Source organism: Oncorhynchus keta, chromosome 3, assembly GCF_023373465.1.
Source record: "Oncorhynchus keta strain PuntledgeMale-10-30-2019 chromosome 3, Oket_V2, whole genome shotgun sequence".
NCBI lineage: Eukaryota > Metazoa > Chordata > Actinopteri > Salmoniformes > Salmonidae > Oncorhynchus > Oncorhynchus keta.
In genome coordinates, this window is record NC_068423.1 from 2,315,427 (window position 1) to 2,340,448 (window position 25,022).

Genomic DNA, 25,022 nt, shown 5'->3' on the forward strand with positions numbered 1-25,022 from the left:
ACTTCGAATGTACATGGTTACATTCTATGCACTGGAGCATCCAAGACGCAGTGAAATATGATTACAGACGGTGAAAAGAATACACTAGTTGAAATGTTTTGTTTAATTAGAAGGAAGAATAGGCCGGCCAGCCAGACACAGACAGACCTGTACTCCATCGTGGCTGAAGAAGAGGCGGGCGTCGGCGGCCACGCCCATCTTTAGACAGGTGGTCCCTCCCCATACGGGAGACTTCCTGATCAGCAGGGTGAAGGAGCGACTCTCACTGCTCTGGTAACACTTACTGAATACATCTACAGAGACGGATTTAAAGGTCTACATTATTTTAGCGATGCAGATCCGGTTTTGGACATGTGTGAAATCCCCTCCATGATATAGGCTACATGTGTCCATGCCCATCATGAAACAAGAGATGAGAACCTCTGTGAATATCGGTGAACCAAAATATCGGTTTGTTTTCCATTTCATATGTTCAAAATCCAATCCCATCTTTACCTTAGGCCTAGTATAACGAAGGCTGGTTCAACAGCAATTTTATGATGTCATTACATTTGACATTTGTTGTTTTAAAATTTTATTAAAACCCGAACATGATTCAAAAAAATCTAAATCCCCAAAACACTTTTGGAGAAGTGTGTATGCGATCTGTAAGATGGTTCCAATGTTTATAAAATATTATATTTGGGAGCAAGTTGCCTTGTCTGAAGTAGATGCCCATAAGTTAACAATTATGGTAAGTCGACATTTCTCCTTTCTCTTTATATTGGATCTTTATCCAGCTCCTGTGAAAAGTTAGGATAAACGTAAAACCCTCCATAGTCTAAGTTGCCTTGTCTGCGTTAGACGCCCACAGCGAATATTTATGGTGTCTGTAACTGTATTTAGCCTATTTAAAACAAGTTTTTATTTTGTTTTTATTAGAATTTGATTCAAATTATACATAGTCTTTTTAGGCCTTATAGTAATAGCCGAGTGAATTTAATCTTGCTCATTGACTACGTTTGGCATGTCCACAGACTGCAATTTACAGTTGGCCTAGCCCATATATCAGTGCGAATGCTATAGCATATGTTTAACAATGTATTTCCAAATTGAAGCAATGCAATTACAACGTGGACTGCAAACATGTTCAATATGTTTTGTAAATATGGGGCAGGCTATTTAACGAACTGGGCTATAACAGACTAACTTTCGAATTAGAGTTGATGACAACGCAATACATGAAAGACCGTAAATACAAACTTGAAACAACCACATTATTTAGCCATGGAGCAGGTTCTGATTGGCCAGTGAGGGGCCAAGCCACGACACACCCACAAATAGTTTATTCATCAAAACCCAGCATTTTCACACAACCTTCAGCAACTAACGTCCAGAATTATGATTGTGAAAAAAGCAACAATATTTCTGGCATAGCCCCGAACCTACAGTAAAGCGCTACCAACAGCGCTTAGATTTACCATTGCGTTAGGGTTGTTAAAATAGAGCACCTGGTCTCCGGCAGGGAGTCGCATGTGAGATGAGAGCGAGGAGTGTTACCACTTCACCAGGCTCTGCACTGTTTTCCACTTTTCAACCTTTATAATATTATGAAATGATGAAATAACACCTTCTCCATTATCACTTTTCATGTTTCTATTAAAAAAAAAGGTATCCTCTCGTCTCACCGTGAGCCAGGTTCTCGAACCTCTGCGCTAGCTCCTTCATGGCCAGCTTGGTCTCCGTCTCGCTCTCCAGCTTGGACAGCTCCCGTAGGATCTTACAGCCGCTCAGAGCACTGAGGACCGACTCGCCTGCCATCTCCCAGAAGAAGACGGCCATGTCTTTGCGGTTCTGCAGCACAGCCCAGACGAAGAGACTAGCCCAAGGAAAGAGACAGCGCCTGTCCTGGTACAAACAGTCACCCCGCAACAGCTTACTCACACGCTGAGAGAAAGGGTGATGGGGATGGCGAGAGGGGGAGAGAGAGAGAAAAAGAGAGATGATTGGGGTGAGTTCCAATAAAGAAGTTAAGTATCTTGGACCAAATATGCTATTTAATTTACACGTATCAAAGTACAAAGCCCACAAAGAGTGAATACAAGGAGAAAATTGAGGGAAATTAAGAAAAATAAACTATGCAAAAGGAAAGAAAGACAAAGGAAAATCTATGTTATTGAGAGTACCCTGAGAGCCTTTCTCTGGGAGGAGATGTTCTCCAGTTCCAGTGGTGAGTGGTAAAATGGCTGACACACATCCCCCATCAAGTCCTCCAGGACTCTCGACACCTGAGAAGAAAGAGAAAGGACATGGTGGTGGAGAAGATAGAGGGGGAATCATTGGCATTAATATGGAGTTGGCCCCCCCTTTGCTGCTATAACAGCCTCCACTCTTCTGGGAAGGATTTCCACTAGATGTTGGAATATTGATGCAGGGACTGGTTTCCATTCAGCCAAGAGCATTAGTGAGGCGTGGGCATTGATGTTGGGCGATTAGCCCTGGTTCACAGTCAGCGTTCCAATGCATACCAAAGGTGTTTGATGGGGTTGAGGTCAGGGCTCTGTGCAGGCCAGTCAACTTCTTCCACACAGATCTCGACAAGCCATTTCTGTATGGACCTAGCTTTGTGCACAAGGGCATTGTCATGCTGAAACAGGAAAGGGCCTTCCCCAAACTGTCGCCACAAAGTTGGAGGCACATAATCGAATGTCAATGTATGCTGCAGCGTTAAGATTTCCCTTCACTGAAACTAAGGGGCCTAGCCCGAACCATGAAAAACAGCCCCAGACCATTATTCTTCCTCCACCAAACTTTACATTTGGCACTATGCATTGGGGCAGGTTGTGTTGTCCTGGCATTCGCCAAAACCAGATGTCTGTCAGACTCCCAGATGGTGAAACGTGATTCATCACTCCAGAGCATGCGTTTCCACTGCTCCTGAGTCCAATAGAGTCGAGCTTTACATCACTACAGCGGATGCTTGGCATTACACATGGTGATCTTAGGCATGAGTGTGGCTGCTTGGCCATGAAAACCCATTTCATTAAGCTCCAGGTGAGTTTGGAACTTGGTAGTGAATGTTGCAACCGAGGACAGACAATTTTTACGTGCAGCACGCGTCAGCACTCGGCGGTCCCATTCTGTGAGCTTGTGTGGCCTTCCACTTCGTTGCTGAGGCGTTGTTGCTACTAGATGTTTCCACTTCACAATAACAGCACTTACAGTTTACCGGGGCATCTCTAGTAGGGCTGAAATGTGACAATATGACTCGTTGGCATCTTGAAAGTCACTGAGCTCCTCAGTAAGGCCATTCTACTGCCAATGTTTGTCTATGGAGATTTCATGGCTGTATGCTCAATTTTACACCTGTCATCAACAGGTGTGGCTGAAACAGCCGAATCCACTCATTTGAAGGGATGTCCACATACTTTTGTATACAGAGCATTCGGAAATAATTATTTTCGGTTATAGCCTTAATCTAAAATGTTTCTCATCAATCTGCATGCAATACCCCATAATGATAAAGTGAAACTAGGATTTTAGACATTTTTTGCAAATTCATGATATAAAATAACAGAAATACCTTATTTAAGTATTCAGACCCTTTGCTATGAGACTCAAAATTGAACTCATGTGCATCCTGTTTCCATTGATCGTCCTTGAGATGTTTCTACAACTTGATTGGAGTCCAACTGTGGTAAATTAAATTGATTGGACATGATTTGGAAGGGCACACTCCTGTCTATATAAGGTCCCACAGTTGACAGTGCACGTTAGAGAAAAAACCAAGCCATGAGGTTGAAGGAATTCTCCATAGAGCTCTGAGAGAGGATTGTGTCGAGGCACAGATCTGAGGAAGGGTACCAAAAAAATGTCTGCAGCATTGAAGGTCCCCAAGAACACAGCGGCCTACATCATTCTTAAATGAAAGAAGTTTGGAACCACCAATACTTTTCCTAGACTTGGCCGCCCAGCCAAACTGAGAAATCGGGGGAGAAGGCCCTTGGTTAAGGAGGTTAACAACAACCTGATAGTAACTCTGGCAAAGCTCCAGAGGTCCTCTGTGGAGATGGGAGAAACTTCCAGAAGGACAACCATCTCTGCAGCACTCCACCAATCGGGCCTTTATGGAAGAGTGGCCAGATGGAAGCCACTCCTAAAAGGCACATGACAGCCTGCTTGGAGTTTGCCAAAAGGCAACTAAAAACTAACAGAACATGAGAAACAAGATTCTCTCGTCTGATGAAACCAAGATGGAACTCTTTGGCCTGAATGCCAAGCGTCACGTCTGGAGGAAACCTGGCACCATCCCTACCGGTGAAGCATGGTGGTGGCAGCATCATGCTGTGGGGATGTTTTTCAGCGGCAGGGCCAAGGAGACAAGGCAGTATCGAGGGAAAGATGAACGGAGCAAAGTACAGAGAGATCCTTGATGAAAACCTGCTCCAGAGCGCTCAGGACCTCAGACTGGGGGCGAAGGTTCACCTTCCAACAGGACAACGACTGGCACACAGCCAACACAACACAGGAGTGGCTTCGGGACAAGTCTCTGAATGTACTTGAGGAGCACAGCCAGAGCCCGTACTTGAACCCGATCGAACATCTCTAGAGAGACCTGAAAATAGCTGTGCAGCGACGCTCCCCATCCAACCTGACAGAGCTTGAGAGGATCTGCAGAGAAGAACGGGAGAAACTCCAACCAATAAAGGTGTGTCAAGCTTGAAGCGACATACCCAAGAAGAATCGAGGCTGTAATCGCTGCTCAAGGTGCTTCAGCAAAGTACTGACTAAAGGGTCTGAATACTTATGTCAATTTTTTAAATAAACTTGAAAAAATATCTTAATCTGTTTTTGCTTTTTCATTATGGGGTATTGTGTGTAGATTGATGAGGGGGGAAAAAATATTGAATCCATTTTAGAATAAGGCTGTAACAAAATGTGTAAAAAGTCAATACATTCTGAATGCACTGTATATGTAGTGTACTTGAAATGAGTACATTTTATAAAAATGTACTAAAAACATCTCTTACCTCAAATAAACTGAACTTATTCGCAGGCCGCCGCCCCCCTGGCGGCCCACCAGACCCTTTGGTGGGAGAGACATCCGGCAGCATGGCCTGCGAGCCTGTCATACTCTGGCGCTCCCCTAGGCGGCGCTGCAGCAGGACGTAGGCTAGAGAGCTGTCGGCCACCGAGCGGTAGAGGCTCTCCAGCCGCCCATAGGTCAGGTAGTCTAGGATGTTGAGTCCGTTCTCGGTGAAGAGGCGCACGAATTGTGGCTTGTCGTTGATCAACGCGTCCGTCATGGAGTCCTCCAAGTCCTGGTACTGCAGGGGGGTTAGGGAGGTTGAGAGGTCAAAGGTGAGAGGTAACAGAACAAAAATGTGTGTTTCTTATTGTACAATTTCAGGTAGTCTCTCCCTTGTTTTCTTACACGTGACACCAATGGGCGGCAGGTAGCCTAGTGGATAGAGCATTGGGCCAGTAATCGAAAACTTGCTAGTTCGAATCACCAAGGTAAAGAATGTGTCGATGTACCTTTGAGCAAGGCCCTGAACCCTGTTTGCTCCAGGGTTGCCGTTGATAATGGTAGGCCCTGGCTGTGACCCCACTTTCCGAGGGTGTCTCAGGGGGATTTGGGATATGCCACAAAAACATGTAATACACGCTTGTGCATGTGTGAAATAGGAAAAAATGTAAACACTCTCCTATATTGACTAATGAGCACTGCAGTCTACGAATACAGTGTCATGGGAGCTACCTTACTGTGCATGAGATGATCATGACCTCTACACTGCCTCCCCCCTCCCCCTCACATAGAAGAGCCTTAATTCATCCGGCATGTACTCTACAAGATGTCGAAAGAGTTCCACAGGGATGCTGCTCATGTTGACTCCAATGCTTCCCACAGTTGTGTCAAGTTGGATGGATATCCTTTGGGTGGTAAGACCATTCTTGATACACACAGGAAACTGGTAAACATGAAAAACCCAGCAGCGTTGCAGTTCTTGACAAAACCCAATGTGCCTGGCACCTACTATCAAACCCTGTTCAAAGACACAAATCTTTTCTCTTGCCAATTCATCCTCTGAATGGCAAACATACACAATCCACGTCTCAATTGTCTTCCCTTCATCTACACTAACGGAAGTGGATTTAACAAGTGACAATAAGGGATCACAGCTTTCACCTGGATTTACCTGGTCAGTCTATGTCATGGAAAGAGTAGGTGCTCTTAATGTTTTGTATACTCAGTGTATGTACAAACCTACAATGAAATGGCACATAAACTTGAATCTGATGGAACAGGTCTTTGACAGCTGCTGTATAGATGGAACAGGCTGGGTCTCCCAAAGCCTTTGTGGCTAAAGTAGTGTATTATTACTCACAACAATCCAGACTCACACGCCACTTGTAAAACAGTGCTCGCGCACAGAAGATCAGCATTCACACATCAATTTTAAAGTTGTTCATCTCTCGTGGCTGTGTGGCTGGAAGAGAGAAATGATCTACTACTAAATTCTCTGTGGAGAATTTTTTTACATTTTTTAAGTGAAAGTATTGAGAAACCCTGTCCCGATTTGATCCCCTCCATTTCCCAATCCTCCTAGACTTCCGATAGGCTTGGTAGAATTTTCACAATAGTGCATTGGGCCTAAACCAGGGATCAACAACTAGATTCAGCCATTCAACAATTATTTTCTTGAGCAGATGGTCAGAATATAATTATAAATAATTTGTAGATGGCAAATTGACCACAAGAAGCCCAAACAGATATAATGTTTTGACTACAACATAATAATATCAAACTTTGCTTACATTTGTGTACAATCACGTTTCTCTCCATTATGTGTGGAATACTTTTCTTAAATGAATATCACTTGGAGCTGATTTCCTGGTGTTTTGAGTCTATTATGTCCCCCCAAAAAACTTTGGGAATACAGACCGCGTGCAGCCAGTTGGGGAATCCTGGCCTAGGGTCTAGGGGTTCATTGGGAACATGAGTGTCTCACCCTCCAGTGGATGTCTCCATTGAAGAGCTCACTCTTGGCGATGTCCACTCTGTTCCAGGTAACCGCCAGCTTCAGCTCCTCAGTGTAGGGGCTGGCTTCACTTGACACACGCTGCTTACTCGCTGACACACACACGTGCAAAGAGACACAGAGAGACAGACAGACACACACACACACACACACACACATCTTGACTTGAGGATACTGTACACATAGAGTACCAGTCAAAAGTTTGGAAACACCTACTCATTCAAAGGTTTTTCTTAAATTTGTAGTATTTTCTACATTGTAGAATAATAGTGAAGACATCAAAACTATGAAATAGCACAAATAGAATCATGTTAAACAAATATAAAAATATATATTTGAGATTTGAGATTCTTCAAAGTAGCCACCCTTTGCCTTAATGACAGCTTTGCAGACTCGAGGCATTCTCTCAACCAGCTTCAAGAGGTAGTCACCTGGAATGCATTTCAACTAACAGGTGTGCCTTGTTAAAAGTTATATAGTGGAATTTCTTTCCTTCTTAATGCGTTTGAGCCAATCAGTTGTGTTGTGACAAGGTTGGGGTGGTATACAGAAGATGGTATTTTACCAAATAAGGCTAAGAACAGCTCAAATAACAAAGAGAAACGACAGTCCATCATTACCATATTATAGAGCACCCTACCATGGATGATGATACTGTGTCATGTGCAGATGGGTTCAAGGCAAAGCTGGAAGATTTTTTTAAATATTTTTACTTCTAACTTTTGAGGAGATATTTGCTCACACAGATGTTGTGTTTGACATAGTACAGCAGAAAGCCATGGATGTAGCCTAATGTAAAATAATAGAGAATCTAACAAGCAGAATGGAGGAGCAAAAGTCTGATGTAGCATTCAGTGCCATATATGAGAAGACAGCAAGCGTGAAAGAGGATCCAGACATCATGCACAGGAGGAAGCGTCGGCAGGGCACTCAGGATCTAAGGCACCTGCAAAGCACTGTATGACTCAATTCATGATAACATGAAGTCTCAGATAGCACAGAGGTACAAAAGCCTGAACTGCATGCGATTCCTGGAGTTGTTAGATGGTAGTAAATTTGATTAATTCAAGAGAAATTCCCAGATGATGCTCTGACAAACCTATTGCAGACTATTGGGAAAAAAAATGTAATCAGGAAAGACTGAAAACAAGTGTTTTACTGTGATGAGGAGATTCAAGGGAACATTGCAAAGCTGTCTGACACAATCCTGCACTATAAGAGCAGTGGACTTGATGAAGCGATGCCTGGGCTGTGCAGGCTGCCTAGTTGCTACTATGGGGGCAACATCAGCTGGGGTGGAGCGAAGCTTCTCCTACCTCAAGAGGCTGCAACTCTCAGAACACTATGGGACAAGAGACACTGAGGAACCTTGTAATTGTATCCATAGAGAGGAGAATTCTTAAATCACTGCAGAAAGATCCTTACTGGTATGAGGCCATCGACCAGTTTGCCAACCAGACTATGAGAAGAATGGACTTCAACTTTAAAGTAAGGCTTTAACATGTTTTCCCCATTATAATAAGGTTTTAATTAGTTTAATTGTTTATGAAATTATGTTTCATGAACATTTGGTTTTCAACAGTAACTCCCCCACGCTCCATGGACAGCCGGGGCTGTTTAGTTCTTCAGAGGGCACGGGGCTGTTTAGTTCTTCAGAGGGCACGGGGCTGTTTAGTTCTTCAGAGGGCACGGGGCTGTTTAGTTCTTCAGAGGGCACGGGGCTGTTTAGTTCTTTAGAGGGCACGGGGCTGTTTAGTTCTTCAGAGGGCACGGGGCTGTTTAGTTCTTCAGAGGGCACGGGGCTGTTTAGTTCTTCAGAGGGCACGGGGCTGTTTAGTTCTTCAGAGGGCACGGGGCTGTTTAGTTCTTCAGAGGGCACGGGGCTGTTTAGTTCTTCAGAGGGCACGGGGCTGTTTAGTTCTTCAGAGGGCACGGGGCTGTTTAGTTCTTCAGAGGGCACGGGGCTGTTTAGTTCTTCAGAGGGCACGGGGCTGTTTAGTTCTTCAGAGGGCACGGGGCTGTTTAGTTCTTCAGAGGGCACGGGGCTGTTTAGTTCTTCAGAGGGCACGGGGCTGTTTAGTTCTTCAGAAGGCACGGGGCTGTTTAGTTCTTCAGAGGGCACGGGGCTGTTTAGTTCTTCAGAGGGCACGGGGCTGTTTAGTTCTTCAGAGGGCACGGGGCTGTTTAGTTCTTCAGAGGGCACGGGGCTGTTTAGTTCTTCAGAGGGCACGGGGCTGTTTAGTTCTTCGGGGCTGTTTAGTTCTTCAGAGGGCACGGGGCTGTTTAGTTCTTCAGAGGGCACGGGGCTGTTTAGTTCTTCAGAGGGCACGGGGCTGTTTAGTTCTTCAGAGGGCACGGGGCTGTTTAGTTCTTCAGAGGGCACGGGGCTGTTTAGTTCTTCAGAGGGCACGGGGCTGTTTAGTTCTTCAGAGGGCACAGGGCTGTTTAGTTCTCTGAAGAACTGAGCTGTCTGTTATTCCCCATATGCCCTTTTATCCACTGGCACATTGAATGTTTCCTCTCCAAGCACTGTGAGTACACCTCTACATTTCCTTAATTACTATGTAGAGTCAATCCCATACACAAACACAATCACATTATCACACAAGTGTGATTTACTCCTTGCTTGGACAAACTCATTCTTAGCTCTTTTGTCTAACTGTGTCTTATTGCTTTTTTGTCTTCCCAGCCAAATCCTGTCCTGCCCTTAGTGGAGGAGTTGGGCTCTTCCACAGCACCATCCATCCATCCATCTATGATGAAACTGTTTTGCCACTGAAGCCTCTGAACACCTCTACTCACGCCAAATACCCTCATTCAATCACTGCTGCCCTTCCCAACACTGTAGCCTTCTCATTCCCTTCCCCATAATATTTGACTATAAATGTCTTTATTAAACGTTTAGGTTAAAATCATTGGTCTTTGATGATTTTTCAAATGCGTTTTATCATTTGGTCCGCGCCTATACCATTGGTCTTCCATCCTCCTCGTTTTTTCAAGTCACCAGCCTACACTGCTGTCAGCCCTGTGCCGAGCTAATCTTGTGCCTTAGATCCTCACCAAGGAGAGAGAGTCATGACAGTTCAAATACAAATAGAGATCACTTCCTGTTTCGGTCGCATGGAGTGAGCACGGAAAGCTCAGAGAAACCGAGAAACCACACTGTCGGCGCAATGGTGGGCACCGAATCGGGTTCGCAAGCTGCAGTGAGAGAAAATGAGTTGAATGAATCCGAACGCCCTATCCCCATCTGTTCTATCATACAGGAAGAGATAGGCACAGCAATAGACAAGCTCCAAGTCTGGAAACAATTAGGACATCAGTTGCTGAATGAAACGAGAAGACAGCCATAGCTGAAGAAGCCATGCCTAAAGTGGATGGCAGGGTGACTGAACTTGACAAGCTTGAAGTTTTGGAAATGCAGTCGTAAATGTAATCTTCGTGTCACAGGATTTGATGACGGCATTGAACAGGGAAATCCAACAGCTTACATGACAGCATTCTTCACAGAACTGTTCCAGGCTGAGGAACTGTCCGGTGAACCAGCAGTGGAGAACACACATCGGAATTGGATCGAAACCATCTTGGCATGCTGACCCCGCGTGATGATCGTGAGGATGCAGCGTTGTCAGGTCAAACACGCAATCATACAGTTGTCAAGGAAGAAATGAGATATTAACTTTTGTGGGATGAAGGCAAAGATGTTTCCCAACATAACTGCTGATATGACCAAAAATATGACCAAAAAGAGAGCCTTGACAACAATATCAGGGTGTACCTACCTGAGGCAGAGATCCAGCACGGGCTAATTCACCCTGCCAGACTGATCATCACCTCCCAAGGAGCTACCAAAACCTTTCTGAACCCCCAAGACGAAGAGGCCTATTACAACAACTCCATCAAACCAACTCTGCGCAGCAAGTAAAGACAATTCTTGCCGCTAATGACAAGACGACACAGGAGGATGGACAAGGTTCGCTTGTGGGTACGATACAGTATTTTGATAGGCTACTTAATTTACCTAGCAGATTAAAAGTGATTACAGATAATCACAATATGATAGGATTCATAGACATACTATATGTTATTTACTAATTTAAATATTGGACTGATTGTTGGGCCTATGGTGAAGCCTTGTAGGCGACACCCTAACCAAATCCAACCATGAATTATACTTAGCCTACTAAACAGGCATGAATAAGTCATTTGCCCAACCAACAGTAATTTAAAGGTCTTTTCCGTTTTTTATAACATGATATATGCTCATTTGATGACTGGGGAAGAAAACAAAGGGAGTGGAATATAAGGGCAGGTAATCAAGGTGATGAGTCCAGGTGAGTTTCATTATGTGCAAATGCACTTAACGCTGGTGACAGGTGTGCGCAATAAATGAGCAGCCTGGTGACCTATAGGCCGGAGAGGGAGTACACGTGACACACAAACTTTCTTTAGGCAATTTTCTTTACCGATAGGCCTATCCCATAATTTGTAGTAGGTCAACAAGCAGAATAGATTTTATTGATAGTAGGCTATTGTAGCATTTCCTACTCATTATAGTTATTTTTTGATATCACAAAACATGTACAGTGCATTCGGAAAGTATTCAGACCCCTTGACTTTTTCCACATTTTGTTACATTACAGTCTTATTCTAAAATTGCTGAAATATTTTTACACACAATACCCCATTATGACTAAGCAAAAACTGTTCTTTAGAATTTTTGCAAATGTATTAAATATAAAAAACTGAAATATCACATTTACATAAATGTTCAGACCCTTTACTCAGTATGTTGTTGACGCACCTTTGGCAGCGATTACAGCCTCTGAAAACAAGACTCCCTAAATTGTATCAGCATATCGATTGCGCAACCAGGGCTGGTAAAACCTTGGATCATTGCTATTCCAACTTCCGCGATGCATAAAAGGGCCTGCCCCGCCCTCCTTTCGGAAAAGCTGACCACGACTCCATTTTGTTGCTCCCTGCCTACAGACAAAAGCTAAATCAAGAAGCTCTGTCCAACGCTGGTCCGACCAATCTGATTCCACGCTCCAAGACTGCTTCCATCACGTGGACTGGGATATGTTTCGTATTGCGTCAAACAACAACATTGACGAATACGCTGATTCGGTGAGCGAGTTCATTAGAACGTGCGTTGAAGATGTCGTTCCCATAGCAACGATTAAAACATTTCCAAACCAGAAACCGTGGATTGATGGCAGCATTCGCGTGAAACTGAAAGTGCGAACCACTGCTTTTAATCAGGGAAAGGTGACCAGAAACATGACCGAACACAAACAGTGTAGCTATTCCCTCCGCTTGGCAATCAAACAAGCTAAGAGTCAGTATAGAGACAATCTCAATTCAACGGCTCAGACACAAGAGGTATGTGGCAGGGTCTACAGTCAATCACAGATTACAAAAAGAAAACCAGCCCAGTCACGGACCAGGATGTCTTGCTCCCAGGAAAACTAAATAACTTTTTTGTCCGCTTTGAGGACAATACAATGCCACTGACACATCCCGCAACCAAAACATGCGGACTCTCCTTCACTGCAGCCGAGGTGAGTAAAACATTTAAATGTGTTAACCCTCGCAAGGCTGCAGGCCCAGACGGCATCCCCAGCCGCGCCCTCAGAGCATGCGCAGACCAGCTGGCTGGTGTGTTTACGGACATCAATCAATCAATCAATCAATCCCTATTCCAGTCTGCTGTTCCCACATGCTTCAAGAGGGCCACCATTGTTCCTGTTCCCAAGAAAGCTAAGGTAACTGAGCTAAACGACTACCGCCCCGTAGCACTCACTTCCGTCATCATGAAGTGCTTTGAGAGACTAGTCAAGGACCACCTCCACCCTACCTACCGGGCACCTCCACCCTACCTGACACCCTAGACCCACTCCAATTTGCTTACCGCCCAAATAGGTCCACAGACGATGCAATCTCAACCACACTGCACACTGCCCTAACCCATCTGGACAAGAGGAATACCTATGTGAGAATGCTGTTCATCGACTACAGCTCAGCATTTAACACCATAGTACCCTCCAAACTCGTCATCAAGCTCGAGACCCTGGGTCTCGACCCCGCCCTGTGCAACTGGGTACTGGACTTCCTGACGGGCCGCCCCCAGGTGGTGAGGGTAGGTAACAACATCTCCACCCTGCTGATCCTCAACACTGGGGCCCCACAAGGGTGCGTTCTGAGCCCTCTCCTGTACTCCCTGTTCACCCACGACTGCGTGGCCACGCACGACTCCAACTAAATCATCAAGTTTGCGGACGACACAACAGTGGTAGGCTTGATTACCAACAACGACGAGATCGCCTACAGGGAGGAGGTGAGGGCCCTCGGAGTGTGGTGTCAGGAAAATAATCTCACACTCAACGTCAACAAAACTAAGGAGATGATTGTGGACTTCAGGAAACAGCAGAGGGAACACCCCCCTATCCACATCGATGGAACAGTAGTGGAGAGGGTAGTAAGTTTTAAGTTCCTCGGCGTACACATCACAGACAAACTGAATTGGTCCACCCACACAGACAGCATCGTGAAGAAGGCACAGCAGCGCCTCTTCAACCTCAGGAGGCTGAAGAAATTCGGCTTGTCGCCAAAAGCACTCACAAACATCTACAGATGCACAATCGAGAGCATCCTGTTGGTATCAGCGCCTGGTACGGCAACTGCTCCGCCCACAACCGTAAGGCTCTCCAGAGGGTAGTGAGGTCTGCACAACGCATCACCGGGGGAAAACTACCTGCCCTCCAGGACACCTACACCACCCGATGTTACAGGAAGGCCATAAAGATCATCAAGGACAACAACCACCCGAGTCACTGACTGTTCATCCCGCTATCGTCCAGAAGGCGAGGTCAGTACAGGTGCATCAAAGCTGGGACCGAGAGACTGAAAAACAGCTTCTATCTCAAGGCCATCAGACTGTTAAACAGCCACCACTAACATTGAGTGGCTGCTGCTGCCAACACACTGACTCAACTCTAGCCATTTTAATAATGGGAATTGATGTAAAATATATCACTAGCCACTTTAAACAATGCTACTTAATATAATGTTTACATATCCTACATTATTTATCTCATATGTATACGTATATACTGTACTCTATATCATCTACTGCATCTTTATGTAATACATGTATCACTAGCCACTTTAAACTATGCCACTTTGTTTACATACTCATCTCATATGTATATACCGTACTCGATACCATCTACTGCATCTTGCCTATGCCGCTCTGTACCATCACTCATTCACATATCTTTATGTACATATTCTTTATCCCTTTACACTTATGTGTATAAGGTAGTAGTTTTGAAATTGTTAGCTAGATTACTCGTTGGTTATTACTGCATTGTTGGAACTAGAAGCACAAGCATTTCGCTACACTCGCATTAACATCTGCTAACCATGTGTATGTGACAAATAAAATTTGATTTGATTTGATATTTGGAGAGTTTCTCCCATTCTTTACTGCAGATCCTCTCAAGCTCTGTTAGGTTGGATGGGGAGTGTCTCTGTACAGCTATTTCTAGGTCTCTCCAGAGATCAAATCAAAGATTAAAAAAAGGTTGTTCGATCATGTTCAAGTCCGGGCCACTCAAGGACATTCAGAGACCTGTCCCGAAGCCACTCCTGCGTTGTCTTGGCTGTGTGCTTAGGGTCATTGTTCTGTTGGAAGGTGAACCTTCGCCCCAGTCTGAGGTACTGAGTGCTCTGGAGCAAGTTTTCATCAAGGATCTCTCTGTACTTTGCTCCGTTCATCTTTCCCTCGATCCTGACTAGTCTTCCAGTCCCTGCCACTGAAAAACATCCCAACAGCATGATGCTGCCACCACCATGTTTCATGACAGATTTAATCCAGATGTGATGCTTAGCATTCAGGTCAAAGAGTTCAAACCTGGTTTCATCAGACCAGGGCATCTTGTTTCTCATGGTCTGAGAGTCTTTAAGTGCCAAGCAGGCTGTCATGTGCCTTTTACTGAGAAGTGGCTTCCGTCTGGCCACTCTACAATAAAGGCCTGATTGGTGGAGTGCTGCAGAGATGGTTGTCCTTCTGGAAGTTTCTCCCATCCCAACAGAGGAACACTAGAGCTCTGTCAGAGTGACCATCAGGTTCTTGGTCACCTCCCTGACCAAGGCCCGTCTCCCCTGGGCAGTCAGCTCTAGGAAGAGTCTTGGTGGTTACAAACTTCTTCCATTTAAGAATGATGGAGGCCACTGTCTTCTTGGGGACCTTCAATGCTGCAGATATTTTTTACCCCAGATCTGTGCCTCAACACAATCCTGTCTCGGAGCTCAACGGGCAATTCCTTCGACCTCATGGCTTGGTTGTTGCTCTGACATGCACTGTCAACTGTGGAACCTTATATAGACACGTGTGAGACTTTCCAAATCATGTCCAATCAATTTAATTTACCACAGGTGGACTCCAATCAAGTTGTAGAAACATCTCAAGGATGATCAATGGAAGCAGGAAGCACCTGAACTCAATTGAGTCTCACAGCAAAGGTTCTGAATACTTGTGAAAAATTGTACATTTGCACAAAAAAAATGGAAAAACCTGTTTTCGCTTTGTCATTATGGGGTATTGTGTGTTGATCGCTGAGGATTTGTATTCATTCAATCAATTTTAGAATAAGGGTGTAACGTAAACATTTTTGGAAAAAGTCAAGGGGTCTAAGTACATTTACATCTAAGTCATTTAGCAGACGCTCTTATCCAGAGCGTACTTTCCAAAGGCACTGTATCTGGAGCCCTGTAGTTCGGTTTATAGGAGATGAGCGTGCAAATATACTACTGGGGATTGACAACCCATAACCCACCAAGCATCTGGGTGTTGCTGTTTGTACCATTGGAATTCAATACTTCTAATAATTTGTTTGGGTGGTGAGGGGAATAGGGAGAGGAGTGGGAAGGGGATATACATCATTATCATGGAAGAACAATTGTCAAAAAGATAACTGTAAAATGCAGAGACATTACTTTCTCATTTGCCTATTCTAGCTTGTTTTACTCTTGGAAGTCATGGATATCGCTGTTCTTTTCTGTTCGTTTTACACGGGGGACTGTGTATTTGTCTCCATCTTTGTTTGTATCTATTTTGTACATGTTCATTGCTTTGTGTTGTTGTTGGTTGTCTTTATGGAAAGACTAAATAATAGATCAAATGTTTGAAAGAAAAAATAATATACAAATAGAGGACTGGTTCCGGACAACTGTGTGATCACGATCTCTCCACAGCCGATATGAGTAAAATACTTTTAAAAAGGTCAACATTCACAAGGCCTCACAGCCAGACGGATTACCAGGACATGTACACCGAGCATGCGCTGACTAACTGGCAAGTGTCTTCACTGACATTTTCAGCCTCTCCCTGTCCAAGTCTGTAAAACCAACATGTTTCAAGCAGACCACCATAGTCCTTGTGCCCAACAACACTAAGGTAACCTACCTAAATGACTACCAGCCCGTAGCACTCACGTCTGTAGCCATGAAGTGCTTTGAACGGCTGGTCATGGCTCACAACACCATTATCCCAGAAACCCTAGACCCACTCAAATTTGCATAGCGCCCCAACAAATCCACAGATGATGCAATCTCTATTGCACTCCACACTGCCCTTTCACACCTGGACAAAAGGAACACCTATGAGAGAATATTATTCATTGACTACAGCTCAGCATTCCAACACCATAGTGCCCTCAAAGCTCATCACTAAGCTACGGACCCTGGGACTAAACACCTCCCTCTGCAACTGGACCCTGGACTTCCTAACAGGCCGCCCCCAGGTGGTAAGGGTTGGAAACAACACATCCGCCACGGTGATCCTCAACACGGGGGCCCCTCAGGGGTGCGGGCTCAGTCCCCTCCTGTACACCCTGTTCACTCATAACTGCATGGCCAGGCACGACTCAAACACCATCATTAAATTTGCCGATGACACAACAGTGGTAGGCCTGATCACCGACAACGATGAGACAGCCTATAGTGAGCAGGTCAGAGACTTGACCATGTGGTGCAAGGACAACAACCTCTCCCTCAACGTGATCAAGACAAAGGAGATGATATTGGACTACAGGAAAAGGAGGACCGAGCATGACCCCAATCTCATCGACGGGCTGTAGTAGAGCAGGTCCACATCACCAACAAACTAACATGGTCCAAGCACACCAAGACAGTCGTGAAGAGGGCACAACAACACCTATTCCCCCTCAGGAGACTGAAAAGAGTTGGTATGAGTCCTCAGATCCTCAAAATATTCTACAGCTGCACCATCAAGAGCATCCTGATGGGATGCATCACTGCCTGGTATGGCAACTGCTTGGCTTCCGGCCGCAAGGCACTACAGAGGGTAGTGTGTACATCACACACTGGGCCAGTACATCACCTGGGCCAAGCTTCCTGCCATCCCGGACCTCTATACCAGACAGTGTCAGAGGAATGCTCTAAAAATACTCTCTGGTATTATGTATCCATAGTCACTTTAATAATTCTACCTACATGTACATATTACCTCTATTACCTTGACTAACCGGTGCCCCCGCACATTGACTTCTGTACCGGTACCCCCTGTATATAGCCTCGCTATTGGTATTTTACTGCTGCACTTTAATAATTTGTTTCTATTATTTCTTACTTTTTTGTATTTTTCTTAAAACTGGATTGTTGGTTAAGGGCTTGGAAGCATTTCACTGTAAGGTCTCCACCTGTTTTATTCGGCTCATGTGACAAATAACATTTGATTTGATATGGAATTATGTCCTGCATCAGCTTATACAGTATGGATCAGCGGTGTGAACTGTGGATACATATGGGCTGAAGTCAAATGCAATGATTGCATTCGCAGAAACAGGGGTGATACGGTGTATCATACCTCTAACCAAGGCTTTGAGCAAGACCGTGTCAAAGTCATCTGGTCCCTCCTGCTCTCCGTGGTAGACAGTGATCAGATCCCTGTTCAGGTAGATGCTCAGAACCTGTGAACATGGGATAGGAGGAGAGATGCTGAGGTGTCGGTGAAAATAGTACGATGACCAGTTTGGCAAACACTGTTCAAGGGCAATATTTGAGAGGCTCTTTATTGTGGTCAGGCTTTTCAATGTCAATTGAAATAATTATGTTGAAAACCTATCCAACCCTTTCACCTGTTAGTGGAAATGAGGGAAAGGAATAGAAGAGAGGAAGCCGTGAAAGACGATGCTTAGCTGAGAAAATGACCCTGTGCAGCAAAAAGACTGCCCCACATTCTCCCCTGCTCTTACCCGTTCTACCAGTTTGTCTATCTCTGTTTCGGATGGAAAGTGCTTCCTAACCATCTCGGCCACTCTGTCTTTAAGGTCCACACTAGGTCCCGCCTCCCCCTCCCCCTCGGGGGAGGACAGGACAGGGGGCGCAGACGATAGGCTCTCCAGGACGTCACTGACGAGGTCGGCCACACCACCCGACCCCGCCAGCACCAGCCAGGGCATGGAGGTCCTCAGAGAGAGATCCAACCGCTGGGAAGGAGAGAGAGGGAAGAGGGGAGGGAGGACGGAGGAGGGAAGTGGGAGAAAGGAGGGTGATATACAAGCCTTGCAATATACACCGATAGCAATGAGCAACTAATAGATTGATCATCAAAAAGGGTTTGTAAATAAAACTACTCAGACTATAAGAAAATAAGTCATGTGATTGTACCTCTAGCATGGTTGTCTCTCCTGATATCAGCATGCACAGGACGGGGATGTCAATGCTTCCACTGCCTTACAGACAGATGTTCAGAAATTATTACAAATTCCAACAAAAACAACTGAGTAACAGCTTGAAATTTCTCAAAAGTTTCTGTTAGCTATACATGACTATTTCTGGCAGGTAAACTAAGAAAGCACTAGTGTATTACAGGGTTCCTACACAGATAAGAGAAACATAATGTTAAGAATGGCAAAGTTTTTAGCGCAATGCATTTTGATAATGTGTGTCACTGCACTCAAAGAATGAATCGTCTAAGATTACCTTTTCAACTCTGTGTGCTTGCATTTACATTTTGATAAGCTCATTGAAAAGACATGATGTGACATGTAATGGCTAGCCCGGCATGCACTCCTACACTTGGCAGAAGAACTAGACTATGCCATGGCTGAGGTCCAACAGATCCCATAGTTGTAAAATCGTATTATCATGCATGCAGTGCTGTACTATCACCACAGGATGGCATAGTGTGCACTCTCACGATGTCAACCTGAAAATGCAATAGCTACTCTAGGCATTTCAGTACATAACTAGGTGGGGTCAGAGGTCATAGACTATAATAACAGCATTGAATGGTTAAAATGCCATTGATTTTTGGTTTTTTTAAGTTACTATATATATATTTTTTTTTTCAATACATTTTTTGGGGGGGACCTTTTTATTTAATTATTTTAATTCACCTTTATTTAACCAGGTAGGCCAGTTGAGAACAAGTTCTCATTTACAACTGCGACCTGGACAAGATAATGCAAAGCAGTGCGACACAAACAACGACACAGAGTTACACATGGAATGAACAAACATACAGTCAATAACACAATAGAAAAAGTATATATACAGTGTGTGCAAATGAGGTAAGATAAGGGAGGTAAGGCAATAAATAGGCCATAGTGGCAAAATAATTACAATTTAGCAATTAAACACTGGAGTGATAGATGTGCAGAAGATGTGCAGAAGTTAGTGAGGGAGATATGAGTCTCCAGCTTCAGTGATTTTTGCTATTCGTTCCAGGCATTGGCAGCAGAGAACTGGAAAAAAAAGCGGCCAAAAGTCGAATTGGCTTTGGGGGTGACCAGTGAAATATACCTGCTGGAGCGCGTGCTACGGGTGGGTGCTGCTATGGTGACCAGTGAGCTGAGATAAGGTGGGGCTTTACCTAGCAAAGACTTACAGATGACCTGGAGCCAGTGGGTTTGGCGACGAATATGAAGCGAGAGCCAGCCAACGAGAGCATACAGGTCGCAATGGTGGGTAGTATATGGGGCTTTGGTGACAAAATGGATGGCACTATGATAGACTGCATCCAATTGCTGAGTAAAGTGTTGGAGGCTATTTTGTAAATGACATCGCCGAAGTCAAGGATCGGTAGAATAGTCAGTTTTACGAGGGTATGTTTGGCAGCATGAGTGAAGGATGCTTTGTTGCGAAATAGGAAGCCGATACTAGATTTAACTTTGGATTGGAGATGCTTGATGTTAGTCTGGAAGGAGAGTTTACACCTAGGTATTTGTAGTTGTCCACATATTCTAAGTCAGAACCGTCCAGAGTAGTGATGCTGGACGGGCGGGCGGATGCGGGCAGCGATCGGTTGAAGAGCATGCATTTAGTTTTACTTGCATTTAAGAGCAGTTGGAGGCCACGGAAGGAGAGTTGTATGGCATTGAAGCTCGTCTGGAGGTTAGTTAACACAGTGTCCAAAGAAGGGCCAGAAGTATATAGAACCCCTGTGGTAACGCAAGATTAATAATCCTCTAGAATTCAAATCAATACTAGTATAAGTAATATGGTAATAGCTTGGTGTTGCCACCTGACAGCCTGGCTTTAACCTAACCAGTTCAACCAGAACCACGAGAGCAGGGCAACAGAGACAAAAAGGAGGCCCTTTCAATGAGGTGATCGCTGATCTAACATGATTGTCCAGTCATGCTGATGAGTGATTACTTCAAGAAAGGAGGAGGAAAGGATGAATTTTGGATAGGATGAAGCCATGCAGTCAGGTGGCAACACAAGCTAAAACCATATACTAGTATGGATTCAAATAAAGATGCCCTCCAACGGAAGTAGTGCCCTTATTTCTCACATGGTTTACCTGAGGCACGTGCTTTTGTTTAGCCTGAATTACGTAGACTAAATTGACGTATTTGAATCCAACGTCTCTCACCCCAGATGCCTGTGCGCTGATGGGAAATGTAGTCCTCCAGCCGGGCCCTGAAGCCTGCCTCGCCCCCTCTGCGGCCTACACTCCCATCATCCACCAGAAGAAAGGCCTGGTAGTTGTTGTCCAGGCAACATGAGTCACGGGACATGTTCTGGAAGTAGTACCTAGCAGGGAAGCTACCCTGAAAGAGGGGGGAAACAAGACATGGTCAGAACACGAGGGCTTTTCATACTACTGTGACTGGAACGAATTGCAAAAATTGCTGAAGTTGGAGACTTTTATCTCCCTCACTAACTTTAAACATCAGCTATCTGGACAGCTAACCGATCGCTGCAGCTGTACACAGCCCATCTGTAAATAGTCCATCCAATCTACCCATCTCATCCCCATATTGTTCTTATTGACTTTTTTGCTCTTTTGCCCACCAGTACTTCTACTTGCACATCATCATCTGCACATCTATCACTCCAGTCTTAATTTGCTGAATTGTAATTAATTGGCCTATATACTATGGCCTATTTATTGCCTTACCTCCTCATGCCATTTGCACACACTGTATATAGACTTTTTTCCTATTGTGTTATTGACTGTACGTTTGTTTATTCCATGTGTAACTCTGTGTCGTTGTTTGTGTCGCACTGCTTTGCTTTATCTTGGCCAGTTCGCAGTTGTAAATTAGAACTTGTTCTCAACTGGCCTACCTGGTTAAATAAAGATTAAATTAAAAAAATTAAACTGAGCCGAGCCAAGATATCCACCATCATTTTCACCATAGTTTCTTAAACTATGTTGAAAAAGGCAATGTGAAAAGGAAATATCTGAGTTAGCAGTTTGGTTTGGCACGATAGCGTGCATTACCTGCGGATTGACCAGCTGCTGGCGGTTGTGGACCAGGCCCCAGGGAGCGATGCCCAGAGCCACCACCTTGTTCAGGGAGACAGATGAGGCAGCGGTGGCATGGTCCCTTACCGCTTCCCCTACACACCTCCCTACACCCTCACGCAGGCCTCCAGTCAGTATCCACGCTCCTGTAGTAGGTGTGTGTGAGAGAGAGAAAGAAAGAGAGGGGAGAATATCATGGGGTGTTATTACATGATCAAGTATATTTCCAGTTCAAAGTGGTAAGATGGTTTTACATTGACAAGTAATGATGGTTACTTGGAGCAAATATGATTCCAGAGAAATAGCTAATAAAGTTAGCAGACGATTCTGTCATTGTCAGTTGCTTTCTAGGAAAACAACTGAGTAGGCCTAATGTTGTAGATTTTTGTTACGGGATTTTTATGAATAATGACTAAATTATGTATGCATTTAAATCAGAACTATGACTAAACAGAATACTACGATGTTACTGTATGGATGTATGAATCTTATTATAATCATAATACTGAATGTAATGTGTGTAGTTTTCGTCCAGAATTAGAAGGACTGTCTGTTCCTTGTTAGAAACTAATGGAGCTATCATCAGACTGGCTGGAATACTGTGTTCCTTACAGAACATCCTGTCTCTACCCAGGGTGGGAAGAGACTTTGGGCTTGTAGTAGATTGTTTAACAGGTGGCAGACAATGTGGGAAGGCTTGGCTATTTCGCCATTACATCGGAGAGAAGGAGGAGCAGCATTCAAAATGCTATGACGAAATGTGATATAAACCAATGTACACTGTATTATGATCAGTACTCTCGAGAATAAACGCTATTGATTGACTTTGAGACTGGTCTCTGTCCATTTTATGCAAATAAGTATCTTACAAATTCTTAGAAATGCACAGAGTTTTAATTGAATTGGTTGATGAACAAATAGGAATATAATTCCTTTAACAATTTTGTAGAACTGTGAGGCCATTTTTATAGAGACCAAATGTTACAAAAAACAAAAGTCATGGCAACTCACTCACTCATTATCACTGGTTCTTTAGTCATAATTTTCAATATTTAATTCAGGATTATTGATTGTCTAAATACATCTGTCCTCTCCTCGTACTTCTCCTTACTGAGCCAATTACTCTCTCTTTCCTCCCACTCTTAAGTTCAAAGTTATTTGTGCTTGCATCAGCAGTAGCTTTTAACCGAGATAATGGTGGGTGTCATTGTGAAGCTGGAGAGGGGGAGTGGTAGTAGTGGGAGAAGAGCTTCTCAATGAATTGCTAAAATCCAGAGCGTCTCATATAAAGGGCTCCTGAGTGCCGCAGCAGTCTAGGGCACTGCATCTCAGAGGTTGAGGTGTCACTACAGACACCCTGGTTTGAATCTAGGCTGTGTCACAACTGGCCTGTGATTGGGAGTCCCATAGAGCGGCGCACAAATCCCCAGCGTCATCCGGGTTTGGTGTAGGCCATCATTATAAATAAGAATTTGTTCTTAACTGACTTGCCTAGTTAAATAAAGGTTAAATGTAAAAAAATAAAAAATAAAATAAAAATATATATATATATATATATATTAAAGGAACGTTATATATTGCATAACATAGGAGTTTCAGCAAAGGTGAATTTAAAAATAATACTACTAATAAGCTAGATGGAGCAGAATACCTAGAGATATGAACCCCTTGGGGGGAGACAATTCATGCGATTATATGTCTTGAAAGACCCCTCTCCTTCTTATGATAATGACAGGTTTGAGAGCAAGGTTTTCCAAATATTCAGTCATCCGGGGCGGCAGAATAGCCTAGTGGTTAGAGCGTTGGACTAGTAATCGAAAGGTTGCAAGTTCGAATCCCCGAGCTGACAAGGTACAAATCTGTCGTTCTGCCCCTGAACAGGCAGTTAACCCACTGTTCCTAGGCTGTCATTGAAAATAAGAATTTGTTCTTAACGGACTTGCCTAGTAAAATAAAAGGTAAAATTACATTTTAAAAATCCTAGTATATTCAAAGGGTCACGGGAAAATTCAAAACGGATCAGAAAGGTGGATCACAGCTTGTACAACTTTGGTAACCACTGGGTCAGAGTGTAGAGGGCGGAACAGCTGAGAACAGTAGTGGATTTCCCTATCACCCCCCGGGGTATGGGACTAATTTGGAGTACAATGACCATTTCCTCTCTCCTGAAGTGACAAGGCCACCTGCACCAGCTACTTGTCGTTCTCCAGAAGTCCCTCTGAGGCCTAAGAGTTCAAAACAATAAATATGCTCACACTCACTGTGGTATTGCACGGCGAGAGAGTTGTATAGCGGTTTTGTGCAAGGCAGAGATCATACAGTAGTGTGAGAATTGTCTTCAGTTCTTAGCGTTTTTCCTGTTACTATAAGTACGCACTTACAGAAAAAACTGTTGCAGTTCGTCAATCTGTAACCTTTTTTTGTGGCTAAGTTTTCAAATCAGCAAATGTTGTGACTTAGTAAAACCTAGAGTTTCAGTATTTGCCTAAAATCACATTGTATTGTCCTGGATGGTCACAATATATTACAGTTAGTGGATTTCATAAAAATAGTGAGACATTAAAAAAAAGTTATCCTTTTTAGATGATAATAATATAAATAATAATAATAATAGATAAACCTATACTAAATATACTCACATCACCAAATAATTGATTAAAACACACTTTTTGCAATGAAGGTCTAAAGCAGCCTCAACAGCACTCTGTAGGGAAGCACCATGATCTACCTGGAGGACAGCTAGTTTCCGTCCTCCTCTGGGTACATTGATCTAGCAGGCTCATGGTTCTCACCCCCTTCCATAGACTTACACAGTAATTATGACAACATCCGGAGGACATCCTCCAACATATCAGAGCTCTTGCAGCATGAACTGACATGTTGTCCACCCAATCAAAGGATCAGAGAATGAATCTAGTACTGAAAGCATAAACTACAGCTAGCTAGCGCTGCAATGCATAAAATGTGGTGAGTAGTTGACTCAAAGAGAGAGAAAGACAACACTTGAACAGTTTTGAACAAATCATTTTCTTCAAAAATTAATGACAAGAAAGAGCTATATTTTGTTGTATTTTTTTTCTCCACTGCTTAATTTAACTAGGAAAGTCAGTTAAAAACAAATTCTTATTTACAATGACAGCCTACTGGGGAACAGTGGGTTAACTCTCTTATTCAGGGGCAGAACGACATATTTTTACCTTGTCAGCTTGGGG

General features: G+C 44.0%; 1 protein-coding gene across 17 annotated transcripts in view; it reads right to left on the reverse strand.

Moving 5' to 3' along the window:
* LOC118363680 (transient receptor potential cation channel subfamily M member 4-like) overlaps positions 1-25,022 on the reverse strand; it is a 269,567-nt gene that overhangs the window by 225,737 nt on the left and 18,808 nt on the right. For all 17 annotated transcript variants that reach the window (XM_052486181.1, XM_052486176.1, XM_052486179.1 and 14 more), the window contains exons 5-14: positions 21,787-21,956; positions 20,932-21,109; positions 18,720-18,784; positions 18,305-18,538; positions 17,917-18,019; positions 6,993-7,114; positions 5,010-5,306; positions 2,166-2,267; positions 1,668-1,926; positions 148-293 (exon numbers count right to left, since the gene is read on the reverse strand). In XM_052486181.1, the coding sequence (XP_052342141.1) occupies positions 148-293; positions 1,668-1,926; positions 2,166-2,267; positions 5,010-5,306; positions 6,993-7,114; positions 17,917-18,019; positions 18,305-18,538; positions 18,720-18,784; positions 20,932-21,109; positions 21,787-21,956 (1,676 nt within the window). The remainder of the gene's footprint in view (positions 1-147; positions 294-1,667; positions 1,927-2,165; positions 2,268-5,009; positions 5,307-6,992; positions 7,115-17,916; positions 18,020-18,304; positions 18,539-18,719; positions 18,785-20,931; positions 21,110-21,786; positions 21,957-25,022) is intronic.